At 45.7% G+C, this 22,137-nt stretch overlaps 1 protein-coding gene across 8 annotated transcripts; it reads left to right on the top strand.

Annotated features, from left to right (window-relative positions):
- Positions 1-700: 700 nt before the first annotated feature.
- C2H7orf25 (chromosome 2 C7orf25 homolog) lies at positions 701-4,407 on the top strand. 8 transcript variants are annotated; one of them, XM_051609624.1, is made up of 3 exons: positions 1,285-1,380; positions 2,062-2,117; positions 2,825-4,407. In XM_051609624.1, exon 3 carries the CDS (start codon positions 2,841-2,843, stop codon positions 4,107-4,109), a length of 1,269 nt encoding a protein of 422 aa, XP_051465584.1. In that variant the 5' UTR covers positions 1,285-1,380; positions 2,062-2,117; positions 2,825-2,840; the 3' UTR covers positions 4,110-4,407. The 8 variants fall into 8 exon arrangements, with proteins under 8 accessions (XP_051465587.1, XP_051465586.1, XP_051465585.1 ...); XM_051609623.1 differs by having other exon boundaries at positions 1,324-1,384; positions 2,062-2,107; XM_051609621.1 differs by having other exon boundaries at positions 1,324-1,384.
- The last annotated feature ends 17,730 nt before the right edge of the window (positions 4,408-22,137 follow it).

Raw genomic sequence — 22,137 nt, 5'->3', positions numbered from 1 at the left:
CCTAATTTGATTCTTGAGCAAGATGGTTTTTACATCATTAAGAACCGATTCCTGGAGCTCCTTGATGTACTTATGCTCTACAGGGAATCAAAGTTCATGGGACTTGGTGCAATTTGGAAAGAATATACAAAACATCTTGAAATCAGGTTTTATTTAGAGAATTAGATAATCTTAGATGTAGGCAGAGAGACCTTGATACTGTGCTGTTCTAAAGGGGAAGGTGGTGTGATTTAGAGTGTGGAGGTTTTTTTTTAACTGCTTAATCCTGTACTGAAAGGAAACTTTGCCATACTCAGACTGCATGTCTAGACTAGTTACTAAATTTTGTCTGGTATTTAAAGGGCATGCTTTAACTGCAGGGAACTAATTTTCATCTTTTCCCATTCAAAATCCTTGGAATTTAAGGAAATAGTAATTTTCAGATGTATTTCTCAAACAACAAAATCACTTCAGGAGTGAGAGATACTAGTGCAATTGAGTGGTTGTGGTGGCTATTTTCAAAAAGTGATTTTTATTTTTACTGGGTTTTAGTTATTTAATAGCTTTATTTACATTTTGTAAAACCACTCCCAGCATAAAGTGGGGTGAAGGGAATCAGGAGGATGAACACTGTTCAGATGTGAGAAACAACAAATTACAAGCCTGATTACTTACGCTGACCATGAAATAAAGACTTTGCTTCATTTTTCTTGTTCCTAGGGCAGCCACCTGGAAGAGGTGATGTTCTTGATTTGCATGTCCTGGATCTGCTCCAAGGAAGTCAGGAGTATCACCATTTTGCAAGGTGAGGTTCCAAGGGGATGGAGGTGCAAGTACACCCCTTACAGCTTGCTTTGGCTTACTCTTGCTTTGTGAAACAATTTGGACAAGATCATTGCTCTAGGAATCAGCCATCCGTAGCAACGGGAGGGTGGAGGTTCTCCAGGGCTGCTGAGGGAGTGTTCCTGCAGCACGGCGAGAGAGGCTGGAGGCCACGGCTTGGAAATGGGCAGGAGCTCCGGGCAAGCCGGCAGGACCCTGGCGCACACTTCGCAACCGAATAGTTCAGCACAGCTTGATTTTCTTGCTTGAACTTCACGGAGCCGACGCTGGGCTCGAACCGCGGCTGCTTCTTCCCCGCTGCAGCGCGAGCCCAGGGCTGACTTCTCTCTGGCCCTTCTGACCTCCTCCCGAGCCTTCACTCCGCCGTCAAGGCCCTCCGGGATCGAAAGGCGCACGCTGGTGCCCGGCCAGGCCGCGGAGGGAAGGGCCGGGGCGGGGGCGGAGGGCTGGGGGCGAGGCCGTCCCCGCCCGGCCGGCCGGGGGAGGGGCTGCGCCGGACCTCGCCGCCCCGGGACGCCCGCTGCCGCGGCCGGGGGACGCGGCTCTTGCCGCCGGGTCGTGAGTACGGGCTGCGGGCGCTGGGGCAGGCAGCGGGACCCGCGAGCCTCCCGAGAGGCGAGGCTGCCCCGGGCTGGGCGCGCCCCGCTAGCCACGGGAGGGCACAGGGGAGCAGGGGCCGCGCAGCCGCCCGCCCGCCCGCCCTGCCGGGGGAAGGTGCGCCGGGCTGGGGCGAGGCAAGGAGGTCCGGCCGGGGAGCGGGGCCGGGGGGGCGAGCGAGCGCCGGGGGCAGCCTGCCCTCAGCCAAGATGGCGGCGCGGCCTCCCGGCGCCGCTCCCACGTGACGGCGGGGCGGGCCCGGGGGGGGGGGGGGGGCGGTGCCGGAGCGGGAACGCCGGGGTGCGGTGCCGGGTGCGGCGGCTGCCTGCGGCGGGCCGGGGCTGGCTTCACTGTCATCCCCGCCCCCCGGCCCTGGAGGGGCCGTGCCGGAAGGCGTTAGGGCTTTCTGGGTGAGAAAGGGGAGACCCCGGCGGGGTCGGCTGCCGGCCAAGCCCGCAGCAGTTAGCGCTGGCGGTGTGTGCCCTTCTGCAGGGTGCCGGGGTTGGTGTCCGCTGTGTGAAGCTTGTCACAAAAATGCTGGTTGGTTTGGTGTTTGTTTTTTTTTTGCTGTGGTGTTGAATCCTACGTTTTTCAAAGCCAGCCCGTCTTCGGTGAAGTAATTCCAGTCACCCTTTTCCTCAGGGAGACGTGCTCAAGTGGTGCAGAGGTGAAGGAGTTGACTTAACAGGTGCAGCACGGTAAATCCGGATTAGAACTAGAAAACGGGGAGATTTCTAGGTCCTCCTAGCTCTAGAATGATGAACTGTAGTCTGTCGTGGTGGAACTTTGCCAGGAGGTTTTTTAGCGGCTCATTCTCTTGAGTTGTGCAGTCTAAGCTGGAGAGGGTGGAGCTGGGCTCTCCGTACCTGTGAAATACAGTGGCCTTTGTCTGTGCTGTGTTAAAACACTTGCTGGGACCCAGACTTCACCTTTTTTGTGTATGTCAGTAAGCGCTGTGGGTGACTTTTATTAATGGTGACTGTGGTGAGAGAGGCAGAATTTGTTTATCCCACTGGCAGCGTCTCTGATTTTGCTCTGGATGGCAGCTTTTGCACATGACCCGTGAGAGCTGAGATCTCTCTAAGTGACTAGCTCAGTGAAGGACTCACAGACAGGAGGAACAACCAAAAACTCGCAAGGTGTGTCTGGAGACTTGAAGGCTGCTGTTCTTCCTTGCCGAGAACTGAGATCTGAGGCCGTAAGTTGGACCCCTAGAGGTGAAGGAAAGGGAGTGAACTCTTCGGTGGGATTTGTGCTGATTCTTGATGCTTGTGCTTTACAATGCCAATAGCTGCTGCACTAAGTCTGCTGCACGACTCTGGTGTATACTGTTGCAAAGACTTCTTTGGCTGTTTTTGTTCTTGGCTCTGCAATAACAATCTTCTCTTTTGCTTTCACTTAACAGGAATAATGTTTCCAACATGTCTGTGCAGTCACTGCTTAATGAAAGAATTGCCATTGCTAAAGAATTGATCGAGAGAGCAGAAGCCCTTTCCAAGTTGCAGAAAAGGAGAATAGAAGGTGGGGCAAAACTATGTGGCAAACTGAAGGCTGAGCTAAACTTCTTGCACAAGGTGGAGGCGGGGAAGGTGGCCATCAAGGAATCCCATCTGCAGAGCACAAACCTTACCCATCTCCAGGCCGTTGTTCAGTCAGCAGAGAACCTGGAGGATGTTGTCAGCGTCCTCCATGTCTTTGCCTACGAGGACAGGTTTGGGGAAAAGCAAACACTGGTGGTAGATGTTGTCGCCAATGGAGGTCACACGTGGGTGAAGGCCATTGGTCGGAAGGCAGAGGCTCTGCATAACATCTGGCTGGGGAGAGGCCAGTATGGTGACAAAAGCGTTATTGAGCAGGCAGAGGACTTCCTGCAGGCGAGCCGTCAGCAGCCGGTGGAGTACAGCAATCCCCACATCATCTTTGCATTCTACAACAGCGTGTCCAGTCCTATGGCAGAGACACTCAAGGAGATGGGAATATCTGTGCGAGGAGACGTTGTGGCTGTGAACTCAATGGCAGAGCCATCTACGGAAAACCAGCACCTTAGTGCCAGTGAATCAGATGAAGAAGGCCCTGAACTCCTGCAGGTGACCAGAGTAGACCGGGAGAATTTGGTGGCCAGCATTGCTTTTCCTACCCAGATCAAGGTAAATGTGTGCAATAGAGTTAACTTGGACATCACTACCTTAATAACCTACGTCTCTGCCCTGAGCTATGGTGGCTGCTACTTCATCTTCAAAGAAAAAGTGCTGACTGAGCAAGCAGCTCAGGAAAGGAGAGAGAGAGTCCTGCCTCAGCTGGAGGAGTTCATGGAGGGGAAGGAGCTCTTTGCCTGTGAATCTGCTGTCCGAGATTTTCAGTCCATCTTGGAAACGCTGGGAGGACCTGGGGAGAAGGAGCGAGCCGCGCTGCTCGTGAAAAGAATCAATGTGGTGCCAGATCAGCCGTCTGACCGTGCCTTAGGACTCGTGGCTAGTTCTAAAATCAACAGCCGCTCTTTAACCATTTTTGGGACAGGAGACACTTTAAAAGCCATCACTATGACCGCAAATAGTGGTTTTGTGAGGGCAGCAGCTAACCAAGGTGTCAAGTTCAGCGTTTTTGTCCATCAGCCGCGAGCACTGACAGAAAGCAAAGAGTCTGTTGCCACACCTTTACCAAAGAGCTGCCCGCCTGATAATGGACTCTAAGTCATTAAATGAGTCACCATTGAAGTGTTGCAGCTGCTGCAGTAGAGGCATTTGGAGAAAGAAGAGAGCAACAGTCATCATCATACATTTTTGGGTGTGCATCAGTGAAACCAGTAATTGTAGCAGTGGAAGGGTTCCTCGAAGGATTTGTAGTATCTTCACTCAATTCATGCTGGTTTTTTTGTTCAGCTGAGCATTAATTTATTCAGGAAGGTAATAAGATTTCAGTGAAAATTGTTAACTGGCTTACAGTATATTAATTGTATCCATCCCTATTAAAAAGTTAAGTAAAAGCACAGTTGCTGTTGTGCCCTTGTCATCTTTGTCCACTTCAGACAGATGAAATTCAGCACCTTAGACGGACTTCAGACTTGACTTCTGTGGAACTTAAATGTTTCTTTCCCCTATCCTGTTCAACCAAATTTTTAGTTGAGTTAGAGGTACCTTGTTTAGAGCCCTATGCCTTTTTGGCTGTGTTCTGTTTGCTGAAAACGTGACTAGTAGTCAATGAACAGAAAACCAAGTTAAGCCTTTCTTCTTTTTCTGAAAGGAACGTCTGTATGTATACCATGTTAGGTTGAATTGGGAAACAGCTTTAAAACTCCCATAAAATCAGTTGAAATGGGATTTTATTGATGCTCATATGTTGAGAGCCTTGGGCCAAACTGGACAGCCTTTGGTAGCAGATCAAGGAGGCAAATTTGCTTCCCTTTTCTCTTACCTTTTGCTGGGTAAAAAAACCCAGCTTGGGTGCTTTGGATGACAGAGTCTTCCTAAACTGAGCCTGCACCTAGGTAGTTTTTGATACTAGTGAGCTCTGTGCTAAGGACTCATGGTGAACTTGAACTTGGCTCTGTTGTTTGTGGATTACCTGAAGCAAAGCTTCATAGGTCCTTTAGTGTTGTCAGGGTGGAGGAGGATGCTTGTGGTGTGTTGTTAATTGGTTGTTTGCCTATAGTAGAGAGAAGCTTTTTCACTGGTGGTGTAATTGCTGGTTTTACTCATGGTGTAGAATAAACTACAATTTCTTTTATTTTCCAGGAGAGGGTTGCTGTTTTGTAAGTAATGTTTTTCTGTGTGCTGTAATGGCAGCACTTGCTTTGTGGTGTTAACCTGCATCAGATTCCTTTTGGAAATTTTTGCAACGTCAGAGTGAAACTTCTGGCCTTGAGCTATGCCTTTTATCAGGTCCAGGGAAGAAATACCCACTGAATAATTTATAGCCTGTTGTTGAACAAGACAGCATTATTATGCAGCTTACAGTTCAGGCAAAGAACATTCCCTTGCCTCTTGCCAGTCCACTCTAAATTTCTTCCTGCAGTACAAAGTAGCTGCAGTGCTGCCCTTAGCCATAGTCTCTAGCTATTTCTGTCTCCAGTACTCTCATATACTCCAGCACTGATGTGAAGATACTGGCATGCCAGCAAAACCAGTCTGCATCCCTCTTCCATCTGAAAAAATTTATGCTCCAAGGAGGAAAAGTTTGCTTGTTAGTTCGACTCCTGCTCTGCTCTGTACTGTGCGTGTGTAGTAAGGTGTTACGAGTTGTCAGCAGTATCCACATGCTGCATGTCTTTACAGCTAACAAAGCAGAGGGCAGTCTGTTCTTCACCCACTCCTCATTTCTGCTGGTTGCTGGGGTAGTTCCTGGGTTTTAGTTAAGATGGGTAGAACTGGATTTTGTTTTTTGCTGTTTCAGCATCCAGTCTTATACCTGCCCATTTCACAAGTCTCCCTCAGTGAGTTGTTCTAACAAAAAAATTACCTTTTCCCTGCCGTCTAACTCTGTGTAATGAAACCTTGTGGCAGGATACATCCCCCACTGCATCCAGTAATTTTCCTGGAAGTTCTTCCAGTATAAATACATTAGAAAGAACACGTTGGCTGTGCTGCAGGAATGCAAGTCTGTCTTAGTAGTTAACGGCGCGAGCTTCATCATACAGGAGATTTTATTAGGGAGATTGTGCTTCATCATGGGGTGGTGGATTTACCAGAGCACAACATTACAGTGCTATAAACAGCTAGAAGGAAAGGTGTCTTTAATTTCTGCCATGAGAGCTATTACTCTGGTCACCTCTGTGGTGTTTTTCCTCTGCAGTAGGTGTGGGAGTAGAGATGGGAGAGGCTGTCTGTGGAGAATAAGAACTGTGTTTCTCAACACTGTGTTTTTGGTATCAAAAGTCCTGAAAAAAGGTACAAGCAACCTCCTAGGAATAATTTATGAACAAACAACCTGGGAGGGAGAGAGGGTTCTTTTTTTTTTTTTTTGCAACTCAGAGCTTTAAAAGCTGAGGTGCCTGCAGACAGCTAACAGTTTTATCACTGATCAATCTATTTTACAATCTTCCAGGATTATATTTAAAGCTGAGCGCATACTAACAGTGCACTTATGCACGATAATTCATAATGGCCTTTTAAGAACTAATCCTTTGTGGCCTTTTAAGAGCTAATCCTTTGTATTGTTTAAGTTACTTTTAATTTCCTTGCAGCCTTTTCACTCCGATGAGTGGTTTGAATGAGTAAATGGGTGAGAGCTGCTTTTATTCCACTCCTTGCCATCACTCTAAGAAGTGGGTTTCCATTCTTCTCCTTGCTGTATCCCATGTGATACGCTTGGAATATTGCCTTGAATATCGTTTTGGGCACAATCTTAAAGAGGTTTCTCCAAACCACGGATGAGAGGGCAGTGACCCGGTTTTTACGTGGTAGTTGACCCAGAGAAAGTACCTAAAAGCAAGTAACCTCTGTGTTGCCTAGATTAAGTGGGTGAGCTCTGTTTGCTGCATTTCCTCACTCCTGCAGAGCTAGCTGACTTGTTTTGTAGCCATAGTTTTGTATGAACATTAAATGCAACTCTGCTCCAAAGCCTCTGCATTTGGAGCCACCGTGTGGTGATTTTTTTCGTTACCAGCCATTTTTGCCCAGCACAGTTTTTGTTACTGAGCCCGTTTTCTTTCTCTTAGCAATTTCCACCGATAATATGAGCAGTATTTGAGGACAGCAAAGCTCTCAAAATTAGCTGTGTGCCAATGTGTAGCTTGAAGGTTATTTATTGTTATTTTGTGTCTCCTGTTGCATGGTGCTATTGAAAGCTCAGAATGGGGAGGTTCTACTTGGGTTTTTTTGTTGGGTTTTTTAAGCTATTTTTATCTTCACTGGTTTTCTGGATTATTGGTCAAACAGAAGTGCAGAAGTTGAAACCTGAAACCGAATGCTGGTTTGGAACCAAAATGTGTTTTGATTGTAATATTTGGTGGCTTTTTTGTTGCCTTCCAAGATACTGGTCATCTACATACATAAACCAGTGTTCTGGTTTGGTGCATTTAGATAGCTTCTACTAAATTTTACAAATGGGGTATCAGACATTGGACTTCCCTTCTTTTTGACTTTACAAATGTGTAAATAGAAGAGAGCAAATAATGTTTGAAATGAAGTTGAAAAAGAATGGAAATCCAGGGCTGCTTATCCTCTCTTCCATTATCACACGACTGCTTTGTCTGTAGCAGGCACTCCAGGATATGGAGACTTCTCCCTTGCTGCAATGGATTTTGTTTGGTTATTTTTTTCATTAAATTTGCCAGTATTAAGTTCCTTGGCAAAGATGGATTCCTGAACTGTTTTGGGGCTCCTTGTTCTTCTGGTGCATTTAATGTATTTTACGTTATCTCTGTATGGCTCCGTAGCCTCTGAGGAGGGCCAGCATCTTTGTTCTGTGCAGCACCCAGCCTGCTCTCTTTTCTCCAGCAGTAGGGATACCAAACAAGGAATGCTATGATTGATGCCAGGCAGTAGAAAGCACTTGGATCTTATATAAGAAATAAATAGGTAAGTTAAGTTGTTTATACATTCATGTTTCTAATTTGTCTTCCAAGGTTTTGTCAAAAGCAAACTTACTTGTGGACACAGCTGCGCATGTTCTTTACTTACTGTTGTTCTTGCAGATAAAATTTGCAGATAAATGACTAGTTGTTGCACCTGCAAGCCATGAAAACACTCAGAGGTAGTTCTGTGTGTTGCAGCCACAGTTGTGTAAAAATGTTTTTCTGTGGCAGGTTAATGAGCTAAATAGTGGTTTGTGTTTCAAACTGTCCCCCTCCTCTGATGACTTCAGCAGACTGCTTCTGGAGCCTGTCTGAAAGTCCTTTCACAACCATGTTCCTAGTTCCTGAAAACTGAACGTAGGCTTGGTCACAACGGTAATAAAACAAGAAAACACAAGGATCACTTTTCTGAAATATGTTTGAGAGGAAACCTAGAAAAAAAACCCTAAAATCTTTTTTGTTAAAGAAGAGCAAGGAAAGGATTTACAATAATGACAAAGCACGTAGTTGCAATGACATTCTTTATTTCAGGTTGTTATGCAAGCAAAACAGCACAGTCCATCTGTTACCTAATTAACCTAGTAAAGTAAGCAAGAGTTGCTTCTTGAACTGAAGGCTATGGTTACACTTCTCCTGCAAGCTGTAGTTCTAGGCAATGCTCCACCATCCAGCTTGCTTCAGGCACCATATGTGTGTTCTTTTTTTCATGAAATCACCTCTTGTAGGTGCTTGTGGCTCTTGCTTTTCCATCAAGATTTAATGCTGAGGTTTATTCTAGAGTAAAAACAAAGAGTGAATGTAAAACTACTACAAAGAGTGAATGTAAAAATACTACAAAGCGTGACAGAGCTGCTTGGAATCTTAACTTTGGGGCTCTGCAAATTGTTTCCTACGAACGCTATGGAAATTAAGATTGTTCTATATAAACAGTTGTAAAGAACAAGCAAAAAAACCCCAACACTTCCTCAGGCCTTCATCATTTGGAAGATCCTTCTGTCCGTTTAAAAGATCCTCACTTATAATGTCTTACATAAGACATTCCTCTCAAAAAAACTCCAAAACCCAACAAAACAAAACCAAACAACTCCAAATACCAGAATACCAGAATGACAAAATCAGCACCAAAAAAAAAAGTATCTCAAAAGCAAGCCAAAATAATTAATATCTGATAATGAAGTTGCGTCCCCTTATTCATTAATAAGGCTGAGTGCATGATAAAGCAGCTCACTGTGGTAATGAGAAACATGGAGATAAATAAAGGGCATAGAAGTTTATGCTACAATGTAGGTAACAAAATGCAGGGGCTAGAGGAACAAGTGGCATGACTGCTTGATAGTATTTTTTGCTGAGGTTCATCACATCCATTTACTGAAGCATTTGTGCTCTCAACACTGCTCTGATGGTAACAGTAATGAGGGTGAAAGTTTACAGCGAGCTCAGGGAATTCTACTGTAGCACTTCCTTGTTATGTTGGTGGTAGTGGTGCTGCCTAATGTCACAAGTTGCTCCATTGTCTGAGACCAGAATGGACATGATTCTATAATTTCCAGTTTTCCTAGCACAGACATAGCCCGAAATGCTGTTGAAATAAGTGGCAGAAACAAAGCAAAAACATTTCAAAGGAAATGTTTCCAAGAGAAAACACTCTCAAAAGATGAGGCAGCTGATGTGAATAGGAGTAAAGGAATATGGAAGGTTAAGTAAGTGTCATATTCTAGCCACAATAGAGCATGGCAGGAATTGGTGAGGATGGGGGGGAAGTAATTCTTCAGTGTATCCCTTTGCATGCTCTGTGCCCTGCTGTGAGCTCTGGAGAACCTGCTGATAGCTCTAGGGGACAAAGGGTAGACAGAGCCTTCAAATGTAACACTGAGATAAGGTCTTTGCGTCATACAGCCTCCTTGCAGATAAAACCTCCATATGGATGGATGATACGACAGACCCTCTGCTGATTTGCAGTCACAGAATTTCTGACTCCTTCAGATTTTTCTTCTGTAGAGGGTAGTTGGCTCATCTTTTCAGAGGTGAGGTTCACCAGAGTGAAATATCACTCAGGCAGACCACGGGCCTTCATAACAATGAAACTGCACCATATAGAGTGGTTTGGGTTTTTTTTTTTTGGTGGGGTTTTTTGTTTGTTTGTTTTTGTTGTTTGTTTGGGGGTTTTTTGTGTTTGTTGCTTTTTTTTTTCACATTAGGAATTCACCTTATAAGCTAGCATTAACTAAATCCACAAGAGAAACCTCTTTCATGAAGGAGGAAGGTGTGACCTCCTCACTTCACATACAGCTGTAAAATGCACTTATTCATAATAACAAAATTTGTCTTAAGGAGTCTCACCACCTTCTCCATAACTGGCAATTTCTTTATGTTTTTGGAAGAAGGAGAGGAACAGAAGGTGGCTAGATCTCTGGCATGCCAGATTCCTTGCCAGAAACAGACTGCAAGGAAAATCAGGTTTTTTTATATCTTGCCCCATTCATGCAGGAAAATAGATGCACTGGAATAACATCATTTGGATAATAATAACATGGACAATCAGAGACAAAATGGGTCTTACTGGATATTTCAGTGGTTGACATCTGGGTTGGTTCTTTGCTTGGCTCTGTGCTTGGCTTAGGGGTAGATTCAGTACTTGGCTCCCCACTCAGCTCCCAGGTGGATGCTTCTCCTTCCTGCACTCCAGTGTTCCCGACTTCCTCCACACCTTCCTCCTTGTTTGGGTCTGTGCTGTAGTCCAGGGGGAGCTCTGTGCTTGGTTGCATGCTGGGACCTTTGCTTTGCTCCACACTCGTTGCCTCAAGCACAGGGGTAACTTGGGGACCTACAAATAAAATGAATGGAGTTTACATGGATGAGGAGCATAATTTGAAAAGCCAAGTTAATTCTAGGAGTATCTAAACATGTACATAGTTGCTTTTATGGGTCAGAGAACCCAGCAGGAGTTTGAAGATGGAACAAGAAAGAAGTCTGGGAATGAGTACATGGGGTAGTTGTGACACGGCCTCCAGGGTGAGAAGAAAAAGGAATTGTTGATTATGAGAAAAAATGCTCCCTTATATACTTTTACGGTGGGAACTGAGAAATAAGCAACCAGGGTACAAAGAAGGTGACCAGCACTCACACCTGCTCCATGGCACATACACAGTCCTCGGGTTCCCAGGATGTAGCCAGTCACGCAGCAGACACACGATAAACAGTGTTCTGATTGTTGTCAACATTCACAGTGCTGTTCACAGCAAGCCCTGACTCTTAGCTGGTCTCATATTGTTTTATCTACTTCTGTACAGGTAGAGGAGGCCCTTTTTCTTTTCCCATGGCTATTCTCCACATCTCCCCCTTTTTGTTTTTTCAATAGCCACTCAAGATGAGGGTGGACACAAACTGGGCTTTGGTGTGTTGCAGTTGTTGAATGGATGTCCAGATGCAACCATTGGGTAATTCATGCCAGCTGCAGGCTTTGGAGCCTGCCCTCCCCTCCTGGATGGCCCTCTTACAACAGAGGAGGCCATCCCTCACATCAAGGTCTGGTATGGCATGTGTCTCCACTGCTCAATGCCTGCTGGGTTGCGGCCAACAGCAGAGCTCTGGTTCTTCTTGGTGGCAAACACAGAGGCCAACCCAGTCCTTGAGTGTGGGAGGAAGCGCTTGGCCAGTCCCAGTCCTTTCACTTGCTTATCAATGCAGAGCTTCACTTGCCTCCTTACAGTAACAAGTTAATGCAATGACCAGTACCTACAGATTTGCACTGATAGTATCACTGCAACAGGATGCAGTAGCGTATTGAAGATCCCAGCGACTGTGAGAGACCAGCCACAGAAAGTTTCTCACCAGTAGCCTTCTCCCACCCCCTTGATGCATTCCCGATCACAATGCAGATGCAATCTATTAAGCTACTAATTCCCTACACAAAGCAGTATTACAAATTACAGTTTCAGGAAAAAAAATCGGTTTATATACCCTTTACAAGGGGGATGAGGTTCCAACACATGGGGCCAGCATGTGTCATAAGTCATCCTGCCCCGGATGCATGACATGAGGCCAAACATGCATGTGCAGCCAATTTGGTCTGGGGTTGGTGATGCCCCTGTATCTGTTTCAGCCTCAGACATTAACACTAACCTGATTCCTCTGTAGTGATCCCCAATAACGGTCTAATCCAACTGATGGTCCCTAACAACTTCTGCAGATCATGTAAAGTATTAATGGAGGTAGCAATACGGAGATGTTGAGGGAAAACTGTACCTGCATACAGCTGCCAACCCAAATATTCTCAGGGCGCTTCCTCTTGGATTTTTTCAGGTGCTATTTGCAAGCCCTAAGTTGCCAGAGAGTGTTTCAGCTGAGTCAGTGCTTGTAACAACTCTGCTCACTGCTTAGCAGCTAACAGTATATCATCTATATATTGATAAATTGTTACTTGTGGAAATTCTACTCTAATGGGAGAAACGGAACTGTCCACCACAATCTGACATAGGGTGGGGGCTGTTCATCATTCCTTGTGGCAGTACCACATCTTTGCATGGGCCCTTGGTTGTCAATGGAAGGCACTGAAAAGGCAAAATCTGCACAGTCATCAGGATGCAACAATATGGTAAAAAAGCAATCGTTAAGATCAATCACCTACAAAGGCCATTCTGCAGGAGTCACAGAAGGATTTGGAATTCCAGGTGGTAAGGCCCCCATTGGCTGCACGACAGCATTCACTGCCCTGAGGTCTTGTAACAAACGCCATTTCCCAGACTTCTTCGGTATAACAAGTATAGGTGTGTTCCAAGGACTGGTAGAAGGTACAATGTGCCCACAGATTAACTGCTCCTGGACCAATCAATCGCTGTGCCTTTTCCAGCCTTTCTCCCTTCAAAGGCCACTGACCTACCCAAACCAGTGCCAGTCAGACACCTCAGTTTGAGTCGAGGCTGGACGTCAGTGGCCCTGCTGATGCATTTTGGCACAATGGAGTAATGGACAGAGTGATGTGCCACTGAGACAATAAATCTCTGCCCCATCAAGCGCATGGAACGGGGAGAACAGAGGGTTCCAACACAGCTTGCTTTTCCTCAGGGCCTTCCACCAGGAGGGTGAGAGCACTCTGCAGTGGGATCTGAGCTCCCCCTGTGCCTTGCACTGGGGCAAAGGGCCGGCCTGTGGCCAGTCACACCGATTTGTGATCCACACATCGGCACCAGTGTCAACCATCCCGACGAAAGGTTGGCCTTTTAGAAGGACAGTTCCAAGTGGTTGTCCAGCAGTTACCCGTCGGATCCAAAATATCCGTGGGTGACCAGTACTCCCAAAACCTCCTCTCCCCCTCTTGCAGTCAGCAGCAGCGGGCACAGAGAATGGCAGTAACAAAAGCTGTGCCACCAACCGACCAGAGGGAATAGTACCAGGTGGATGTGGCGTCCACACCATAAGCTTGATTTGTCCTGCAAAACCGGAACCAATAACGTCAGGCAAGACAAACAAACCGGAACGCGTACCAGATGAGCGACCCAGCCAAAGACCACACAAACCTCCGGGCAAAAGGGCCCTAGATTCCCGCGTGCCATAATCGCACAAGCCGAACCTGTTGTTACGGTGCTCGTGAGACCCAACCCAACCCGGCCCTCCCTGCTGCGCTGGCTGCGAGATCTCCCGCCGTGCGCCTCCCGGAGCGCAAGCCGGCTGGGGCAGCAGCCCGAGCGGCGTCTCCTGCTGGCAACAGACCCCGCTGCTGATTTTCGAGGCGCATGCTCTGGCGCCCCGCTTCCCGTTTCTCTGAGGGATCTGGCCTGGGTTGCTCCGCCTCGAGGGGCACTGATTGCCCCGCTGGCAGCCCCTTCGGCAGCGCGGGCAAGGCGCGGGCGGCTGGCGCTTCATGTCTCCTCTCCGACCTGGCCGGACAATCTTTTCTAACGTGACCCTCTTTCCCACATCCCAAACACTTCAAAGCCTCTTTGCCCGCCGCAAGCTTCTCAGTAAGGGCTGCAGCCAACACAGATGTCTTTGTGTTCCACCGAACCCACAGCGTGACGGGCTCCTCATAGCTCGGCTACGGACTTCGCAGAGAGCCTAATGGGGGCCATTGCCTTCTGACACTCCGCACCTGCATTTTCAAAGGCCAGCGGAAGCAGCAACACTCGAGCCGCCTCCTCATTGTCTACCTGTCTGGGATTAGCTGTTCGACGGCGATCTATAAAGGAAACGTGGGGCTGCTGTGGCCCCTGTTTGGTGGCGAGAAGAGATGATTCCGCCGCCCTGGGTCGGGCACTTCACGTGAAGCCTTTCCCGCCAGGTCTGCCGGAGCGCTGCCCGCTGTCAGCTCCTTCTCGCCGGCTGCCGAACCAGCCGTAATGTTACCCAAGACCTGCAGCTTCACCAGCTCCTGCTCCTCAGCCCACCAGACAGCGTGCTGAGCTGCCGGTAGAGCCACACGCAGCAGGGCTTCCCAGTCGGCAGGCGCCAGGATGTAACTACCAAGTTAAGATTGACGGTAAAACGATTCTGCAAGCCATAATCGCGGGCTGCCTTCCTGACCTCCTTTGCAACCTCACAGGAAAGCGCTCCATCCGTCCCCGATCACGGCCGGCAGGGCAGCTAACCAAGCAGCAGCACCATTCCTGAAAGCATCCCGCCGACACTCATCCGGCAGCTGGAAGTGCCTCAGGTTCCTGTAGCTGAGTATCCAAACCAAACAGAGGTCCCCTCATGTCCTCAGCTGTTTCACAGGGCGGTGCAGAAGGAACCACCGCGCTCTCCGAACACTGACACCCCCCCCCCCCATGTACGACTTGGTAATTCTAAGAGCTCTCGATCAGCGGGAGGGGCAAAAGCCGCAGGGGGAAGGAGGGGAAACTCTCCGAGTAGGGGGGGTGGGGGGAAGCGGAGGGGGATGTAGACCCGACTGGCCTTCCAGATCCGGGGCCGAAAGCATCCTTAGGTTTCCTAACTTTATCACAGAAAATCCCACACGAGCCCGTTTCCTCACCAGCCCGAGGAGGCGGGAGTGCCGCCCTAGGTTGCAGCAGATCCTCAGCGGGCTGCAGCGTTTTCAAAGCAGTATACACGGCTTTCCAGGTGATTACCAGCTCATCTAAACCCGGGAATTGAAGGAATTGAGGAATTTTCAACTCCTCCCCGACTCTTGCCCAGACACCACTATCACAAGCGCTAGCAATAGAAAACCAAGTAGAATATTTTCTAGTCCACACTAACAAATTCACTAAGTCCGATGAAGACACCGCAAAGCCTTGTCCTTTCAAAATTCGGTGCGAAACCTCAGCACACGGCTTATGTTCGTTGGAGACTGATTGCCCCATGTTACCGCGATTGCTCACCTATCCGTTCAACAGAAGGTAATGAAATTAAATTTGCAGTGAGCGCGCTCGCCTTCCCCCGGCGTTCAATCGCGGAGCTACCACCGGAATTGTAGAACTTTTCTGCAGCACGAAGCCAGACGGTTGCTTCCTTCAACTGCAAAAAAACCCCAGTTCGGGCGGCATTTGTGGTAGTTGTGACACGGACTCCAGGGTGAGAAGCAAAAGGAATCGTTGATTATGAGAAAAAATGCCCCCTTATATACTTCTATGGTGGGAACTGAGAAATAAGCAACCAGGGTACAAAGAAGGTAACCAGCACTCACACCTGCCCCATGGACATACACAGTCCTCGGGTTCCCAGGATGTAGCCAGTCACGCAGCAGACACACGATAAACAGTGTTCTGAATGTTGTCAGCATTCACAGTGCTGTTAACAGCAAGCCCTGGCCCTTAGCTGGTCTCATATTGTTTTATCTACCTCTGTACAGGTAGAGGAGGCCCTTTTTCTTTTCCCATGGCTATTCTCCACAAGTCCACTCTGGAATGTGAATCTTATTTCAGACTGACAAAGATTGATTTGCCAATATGTTCTTGACTCACCTTCTGCCTTTAGCAGATCGACCAGAAGCAGAGTCAGCAGTGCTGAAAGGGTTGTCATCTTTTTCGGCATGGTTACCTAAATGCTGGTTAAGCACCGGCGTCTGAAGAGCAGCTTGAAGAACATAGAGGACAAGAAGCCCTGGGTATTTAAAGGCAAACGCATACCTCTGTGTGTTTTGACATCCTCCTGAAAATAATAGGTTGCAAAAAACAACATCCAAATTACATTCTCCAAATGAGCTTAGGACCTGTCAGGGACTGTAATCAGGCAGTTCCTGCCCCTTGCTACACAGGCTGAGATAACCTTTACCATAAGCAGGAAAGGACATTGGGGGCCAAGAGGTGACCCCAGACTGCAGTAGCACCAACAGTGGTGTCACTGTATGCCTCAGGCAGGGCTGGTTTCTCAGGGTAATGGATCCTGTTGGTTTGAATGAGGATCTTCAAAAAGCCTTTGATACAAGACTTGACAAACTGAACATGCCTCTTGGTAACAGGTTAAAGGTGAGGTGTGACTAAAAATATGCAGCTGGCTTCTGTGTTATATGGAAATAACAGTGTGAGGGAAAGGAGATGTTTTGGTCAAGGCTGGATTTCACTGGGAAGTCTTCCTTGTTCGTTGTGGGAAACTCGTGTGTTTGTGCATGTGTGTATCAAACCTGTGACATCTTAGGCAGTATCTCAGTCCCAAAGTGATGCACTTAAAATGTTTGGACAGAACCAGACAAATCTCCAGAGAGGTGCCAGCTCCCTGTGTGATTTAATCAGCAAAGCAAAATTATTGTTCTAAGGGCTGTTTCTGATGTAGAAAAGATGCTCTGTTTGCACAGATGCAGTTCCCCATGACCTTCCTCATCACTGCTCACTACTAGCCAGGCAAGTGGGTCATGGCAAAACACTTGGAGGTTGTGGCAAATGTAACTAGGTAAGTTATGTTTTGGGGTCTGCTGTGGAAGTAATGAATCTTAGGTCTGTGTGTTCAGCTCTCTGTGAGGCAGATAAAGAACTGTGGGCCTGGTTCTATGTATGACATTCATATGAGTGAATGGCGTAATGGCTTTATCTTGCAATTCTGCAGAAATTAGCAGAATTAGGTTAATGTCAAGTCAACGTAAAGGAATTCAGAATCTGGCTCTCTAAGATTCTCCTCCCCCTGCCCTTCCTGTTTCCCTGATTTCACTTGTTTAATATTTTATCAACTTAGTTTTTCAGCACAGTGTTTCTTTCAAGTTGCTTCTAGCTCTAGGGTTTGCCTGAGGCATTATTCTTCTAATCAAGCTTTTTATGGTGTAACAGAAGGATTTTATTTTTTTCTTGAAGTGTAGAAGAAAAGCTGATGCATGTGAACACCTACAGATACATGACTGCTGCAGTAGATTTCATCTGTGTTACTAGTTTCAGTTAAACGTTGATGTGCAACATCATATTTTTTTCAAATGAGAATGGAAGAATTTGTCACTGACTCACCTGTAAAAGGTAACAGGATGATGCACAGGTCAGAAATCTGCAGATAGCTATCTGCAATGAGCAAGATTCCTTGGTATGGACTAAGAACTTGTGTTTTTATTTATGAAAATGTTTTCCTAACCCACTGTTGTTTTCATGAGGTGGTGGATGTGTCGTTAGTGAAAGAAGAGCAAAAAATATGCCACAGATTCTATTACTCCTACTGAGTTGTAATTGTGCAGTGGATCCCTCAGTGGATCTCAAGTTCGTTTCTGAAGTATTAATCTTCCCTTCTCACAAGACTCACTGAGCCGAGTTGCCCATCTTGCTTTTCCTACATCTCTTCCGCTTCTTTCATTGTTGCAGTGAATTTTAAGGCAGGGTTGCAGGTTAGTTGTTTGGGGACAAAGTGAGATTCACTGGGTTTTCACTGTTACCAGGCACGTTGTTAGGTAATTGTTAAGGAGAAATCTCAAAAAATCGTAATCAAGGGATAAATTTTGAGTAGTTCTTTTTACTGGTTGGGTGTGTTTTTAGTTAGTTTGTTTTTATTTTGTTTTGTTTTTAAGAATCAGTACAAAGCCTGCTGTGATTCAACATTTTCAGTGATCTGAAAGTAAACATAGTTAACATTGCTGAAAGAAGCAATACATGATGAGGAAAGAGGTGTGTTGCAGATTTATTGCATTCAGCTACATTTTCTTCAGTAGGCCCCAGCCAACAAGGTAAGTTATGTGAACAGGATAAAGGAATAAAAGCCATACAGGCAATGGAGGCTGTATCCTGGAAAACAGTCTTTTTCCAGCAGTTTTCTTCCCCTGATTCCTGAATGTAGCCTCCATTCCAAATATTAACATCCATTATACAGTATTACCAAGTTAGAGAGGGTAAATAAATAAACTATAAATGTTTATTGCCGGGAGAAAAATTCTCTCCTTATGAAGAGAGAAATCATTTCAGATGCCCAAGTTCTCCCAACAAGCAGTTCTCCCTTCTTACACTTCTGTGCCTGCTGAATGGCTGGAAGTGAAAACTTGCTCTGCATTTTAACAATCCAAGTATTCCAAAGGCATGTTGTGCAGGCAGGCACTGTACTTAGAGGTTTTGACAGCAATTAATGGGAACTGAAGCAAATTGTGATACATAACTTCCTTTCCCCCTCACCTCCAAACTGAGACATCTAGTGCAGGGTATTTATGAAAATGGGTTTAATGTACTAAGAATATTGTGAATAAGTGATACTCAATTTAAAAAATAATATTTCCTAGCTGATGATTTTTATACTTCTTTCACCTGAAAGCAAGCTGGGTCCATGAAATGAAGCTCAGTGGAGCTAGGATCAAAGCAAGGGATGTTGTTCGTCATATGGTGGAGAAACTAGTTGTCAGAAGTTTACACAGGCTGAAGAGAAGACTGCATATAAAAGCAAAACTGAGAGTCACTAAATACATGTTAGCAACATCCAGTCTAAGAAATCCTCAGATGAACAAAAGGATCATAGGATAATTCATCTTGGAAAGGATCTCAGGAGGTCTGCAGTCCAATATCCTGCTAAAAGCAGGGTCACTTAGCTCATATCAGTTTACTCAGAGCTTTAGTCAGTCGGGTTTAGAAAAGCTCCTAGGACAGAGCCTGCACAACCTCTCTGAGCAGCCTGCTCCCATGCTTGACAGTCCTCTTGGTGTCAAAGTGTTTCCTTATATTCAGTCTGAACTTCTGTTGTTTCAGCTCTTGCCTGTTGTCCTCCTTCCTCCTATTGGGTACTGCTGTCAACCCTGGCTTTTATAACCATCATAAATGGTTAGAAATGGTTGGAGAGTGAGAGAATATTAGTTGAAGGCTGACATATTACATGTGTTTATGTTCATATAATATAAAGATTTATTATAAATTCTTGATCTTCTCTGAGTATCAGCTAATGGCCACCTTTGCAAACAGGGCACTAGGCTGGGTGGGTCCTTGATCTGACTGGGTTATAGTAAACATACTGACTAGTATCCTTTGTTGGACTACCATAGGAGAGAAAGTTGTTGATCTTCATTTGGGTACCTTAAACAGCTGCAGAATACTTTAAACTAAATGTAGCTAGTTATTTTCATTGCTGTTTGAACATTAAGCAAATTCTTATATTACTGCGTTTTGTTGTTGCGGTTTGTTTGGGTGGTTTGGTTTTCCTTTGTTTCGTGGCTTGTTTTGTTTTTGGTTTTTTGTTTGCTTGTTTTTTGAAGTGTCGCAGAATACTTTTTTAGGCAGAATAATTTTTAGTTTTGCAAACTCACCAAAGGAGGTAATTTAGGAAATTTTCATTTACACGAGTAGACTCAGTGCTACAAGACCTATGAGAGTAGATTGCATAACATGAGACAGAAACTACTGTTTTAAAAACAAGCTATTCTTTTGCTAGCTGCAAGGACCAGATTTTCTGGAAAGGTGAAGGATGCTAAGGCTATTTCATTCTTTTCATGTGAGCTGAGGGCTGCAAGTGCCCTAGGGCATCTTGTGTCAGATATAACTATTTATGTTTTGGGAAAAGGATCTGTGGTAGTGTCCCTTCAGGTACCTTATTTGTATTTTGCAAAGAGTGTTGTTCTTTTTCATGGAGATTAGATTGGGAGAAAAGGAAAGTCAAAGATTCTGTTTCTTCAGAGCCAAATTCCACAGGAAGAAGAGTTTTATAGGTTGTACTTCAGGCTTAATGTTCCAGAAAGCTTAATGGAGCTAATTTTTTGTTGGTTTGGTTTGTCAACAGGGCAAATCTTGGCCTTTTCTGGAGAATTTAGGAAAAAACCATGAAGTCCAGGATCTCTTGCTTATAGATAAGGATAGGCTGACTTACATATCAGAAGCTCTAAATCTAACTTTTGAAACAGTATTGTGTGATTCAGGCCAGACAGACTTTCAGCACTGCTTGGGTCTCAGCTACTTTTTCCCCTAGAAGTCCAATGCAATTTATAAAAATGAGTAACTTTTTAACACTTCACAGCTGGGGAAACTGAGGCACATACAGGACTACAAGGCTGAATGAATGATAACCTGCTACCTCTCAGGGATGTCTCAAAATAAACTATTTGTGTCAATCTTTCCAGACATGGTGGGGGGGGGGGATGGGGCAGGAAGAGGAGGTGAAGGAGTTCACGAGAGAGGAAGATGTTACGGAAAGTTCAGATACTTGTGCAAGGTCAGAAAGAACTAGTGTTTGGGGTGTGTGTTATTTGTGGGCCATGTCTACAGTTCCATGTAGAACAACTCAGCGATGGTAAAGTTGAAACAGGTCCTGCTGTCCTCACTTGAGCCCTGTGCAAAGCTGAGGTCCAGTTTTATCGCGGGGAGGGTAAAGAAGCTGTGTAGTAAGCTTGGTGATTTGCTCACTGAGAGCCCTTCCTTCTCGCTGTCTAGCTGTTTGGGAAAGCCCAAATCCCATGTTTGTTTTTGATCCTTGTAGGCGTTTTTTGGGTTGTCTCACTCTCTCCAATAGCATTAAGTGCTTTTGGAATTCTGTTACATCTTTTGCCTTATTAAAATTTGATGACAGTGATTTCCATGAGCTAATGATGGAAAAAATGAATGAAATGGTTGAGAAATTAAGCCATGATGCATGGCCAACAGCAAGGCGGAGAGCAGATATTTGCAGAAAAGTTGTGGGAAGTCATCTCTTTTATGTGCCTTCATTTCTAGAGACATTTCAGAGCTAGCTTTGATATTTGACTGGCTAAATCAACCTAGAGGTTCGCTGTGTAAGGAGAATATCATCTGTTCAGGTAATGCAGCTTTAAGCCACTTCAGCGTGTAGAAGAGAACAATCTGATTCTATTTTCCTTAAATGGTCTTAGGAGTGGTTCATGCAACTTGAATTGTGTGCTATCTATTTAACAATCAGTACTGTAACACCTAGTCATTAAGTAATATAACTTAATGTAATGTTATTAGATATTAGATAGATAATGAAAATACTGTAGGTAAATAAGAGGCCGCTCCTCTAAAGCTGTAAGGACAGAGAAGATTGTTTTTAATACCTTGCTTTTTTCTGCTCAGTCTTTTCAGTTTATAAGAACTCGGTAAGCTGGGAGCAATATGAAGCTGTGTAGCCTCCTGATTTATCTTTAGAAAGCTTCCACATTGCTTAAGCACTTCATTTTGACTTCCTGTTAATTGTAACAACTGAAGAAGTGCAGTAAAAGATTGAGCATGTGGTTCTTTCATTTTCCTGACCATTACTGGAGGGTATCCTAATTTTGGCTATGTAAATTTGGATGTAAATTTGAATTGTTACATTTGAGCTGCCATAAGAGCATTTAGAGAAATGCCAGTTTAATTTTGAGATACGTAGTTTGTAGGGAGATGTTGTAGGGGAGCAGCAGGAGCACATGGCCAAGCGGAGTCATGTCAGTAGCAGCAGACTGCTTGGTCAGCTCACCTGATCTCATCTAGTGACTCCATATTTCACTGGAAAGACATCAGTGGAAATGGTGAGTTGTACTTACTGTCTGTGTAAGGACAAACTGACAATAACTAGTCCCAGTGGTGCCGGTGGTGGTGGTTTTAGGCCAGACACAGTAACGCTGTCTCAGAAGAGCCCCTGTGGAGATTCTGGCCCTAGCAGGCTGGGCAGCAGCACAGGGAGCTGTGGGCTGCAGAGTTCCAGCTCAGATGTGCACTCGAGGCTTCCCCCTACACCTCACTGTTTTAGTGGGAACTCTCCTGCCCCCCTGCCCCATCTTGCCCATAGGTACTGACAGTGCCAGGGACTGCCAGCTGAGAGCAGGCTGGAAAGTAGGAGCCAACAAAGCATACGTGCAGTTTTCAGTGGTATTCTGCTGGGAAAGGCAGAAAAAATGGGCTTAGCTGCTGCATCCATTTGGT

This window comes from Apus apus, chromosome 2 (genome assembly GCF_020740795.1).
Source record: "Apus apus isolate bApuApu2 chromosome 2, bApuApu2.pri.cur, whole genome shotgun sequence".
Classification (NCBI taxonomy): Eukaryota; Metazoa; Chordata; class Aves; order Apodiformes; family Apodidae; genus Apus; species Apus apus.
Note: the sequence above shows the minus strand (reverse complement) of the source record. Positions and strands in the feature narration are given on the sequence as shown.

Coding starts and splice junctions, on each gene's coding strand:
- C2H7orf25 (XM_051609627.1), top strand. CDS start 2,841: ATGTCTGTGCAGTCACTGCTTAATGAAAGAATTGCCATTGCTAAAGAA.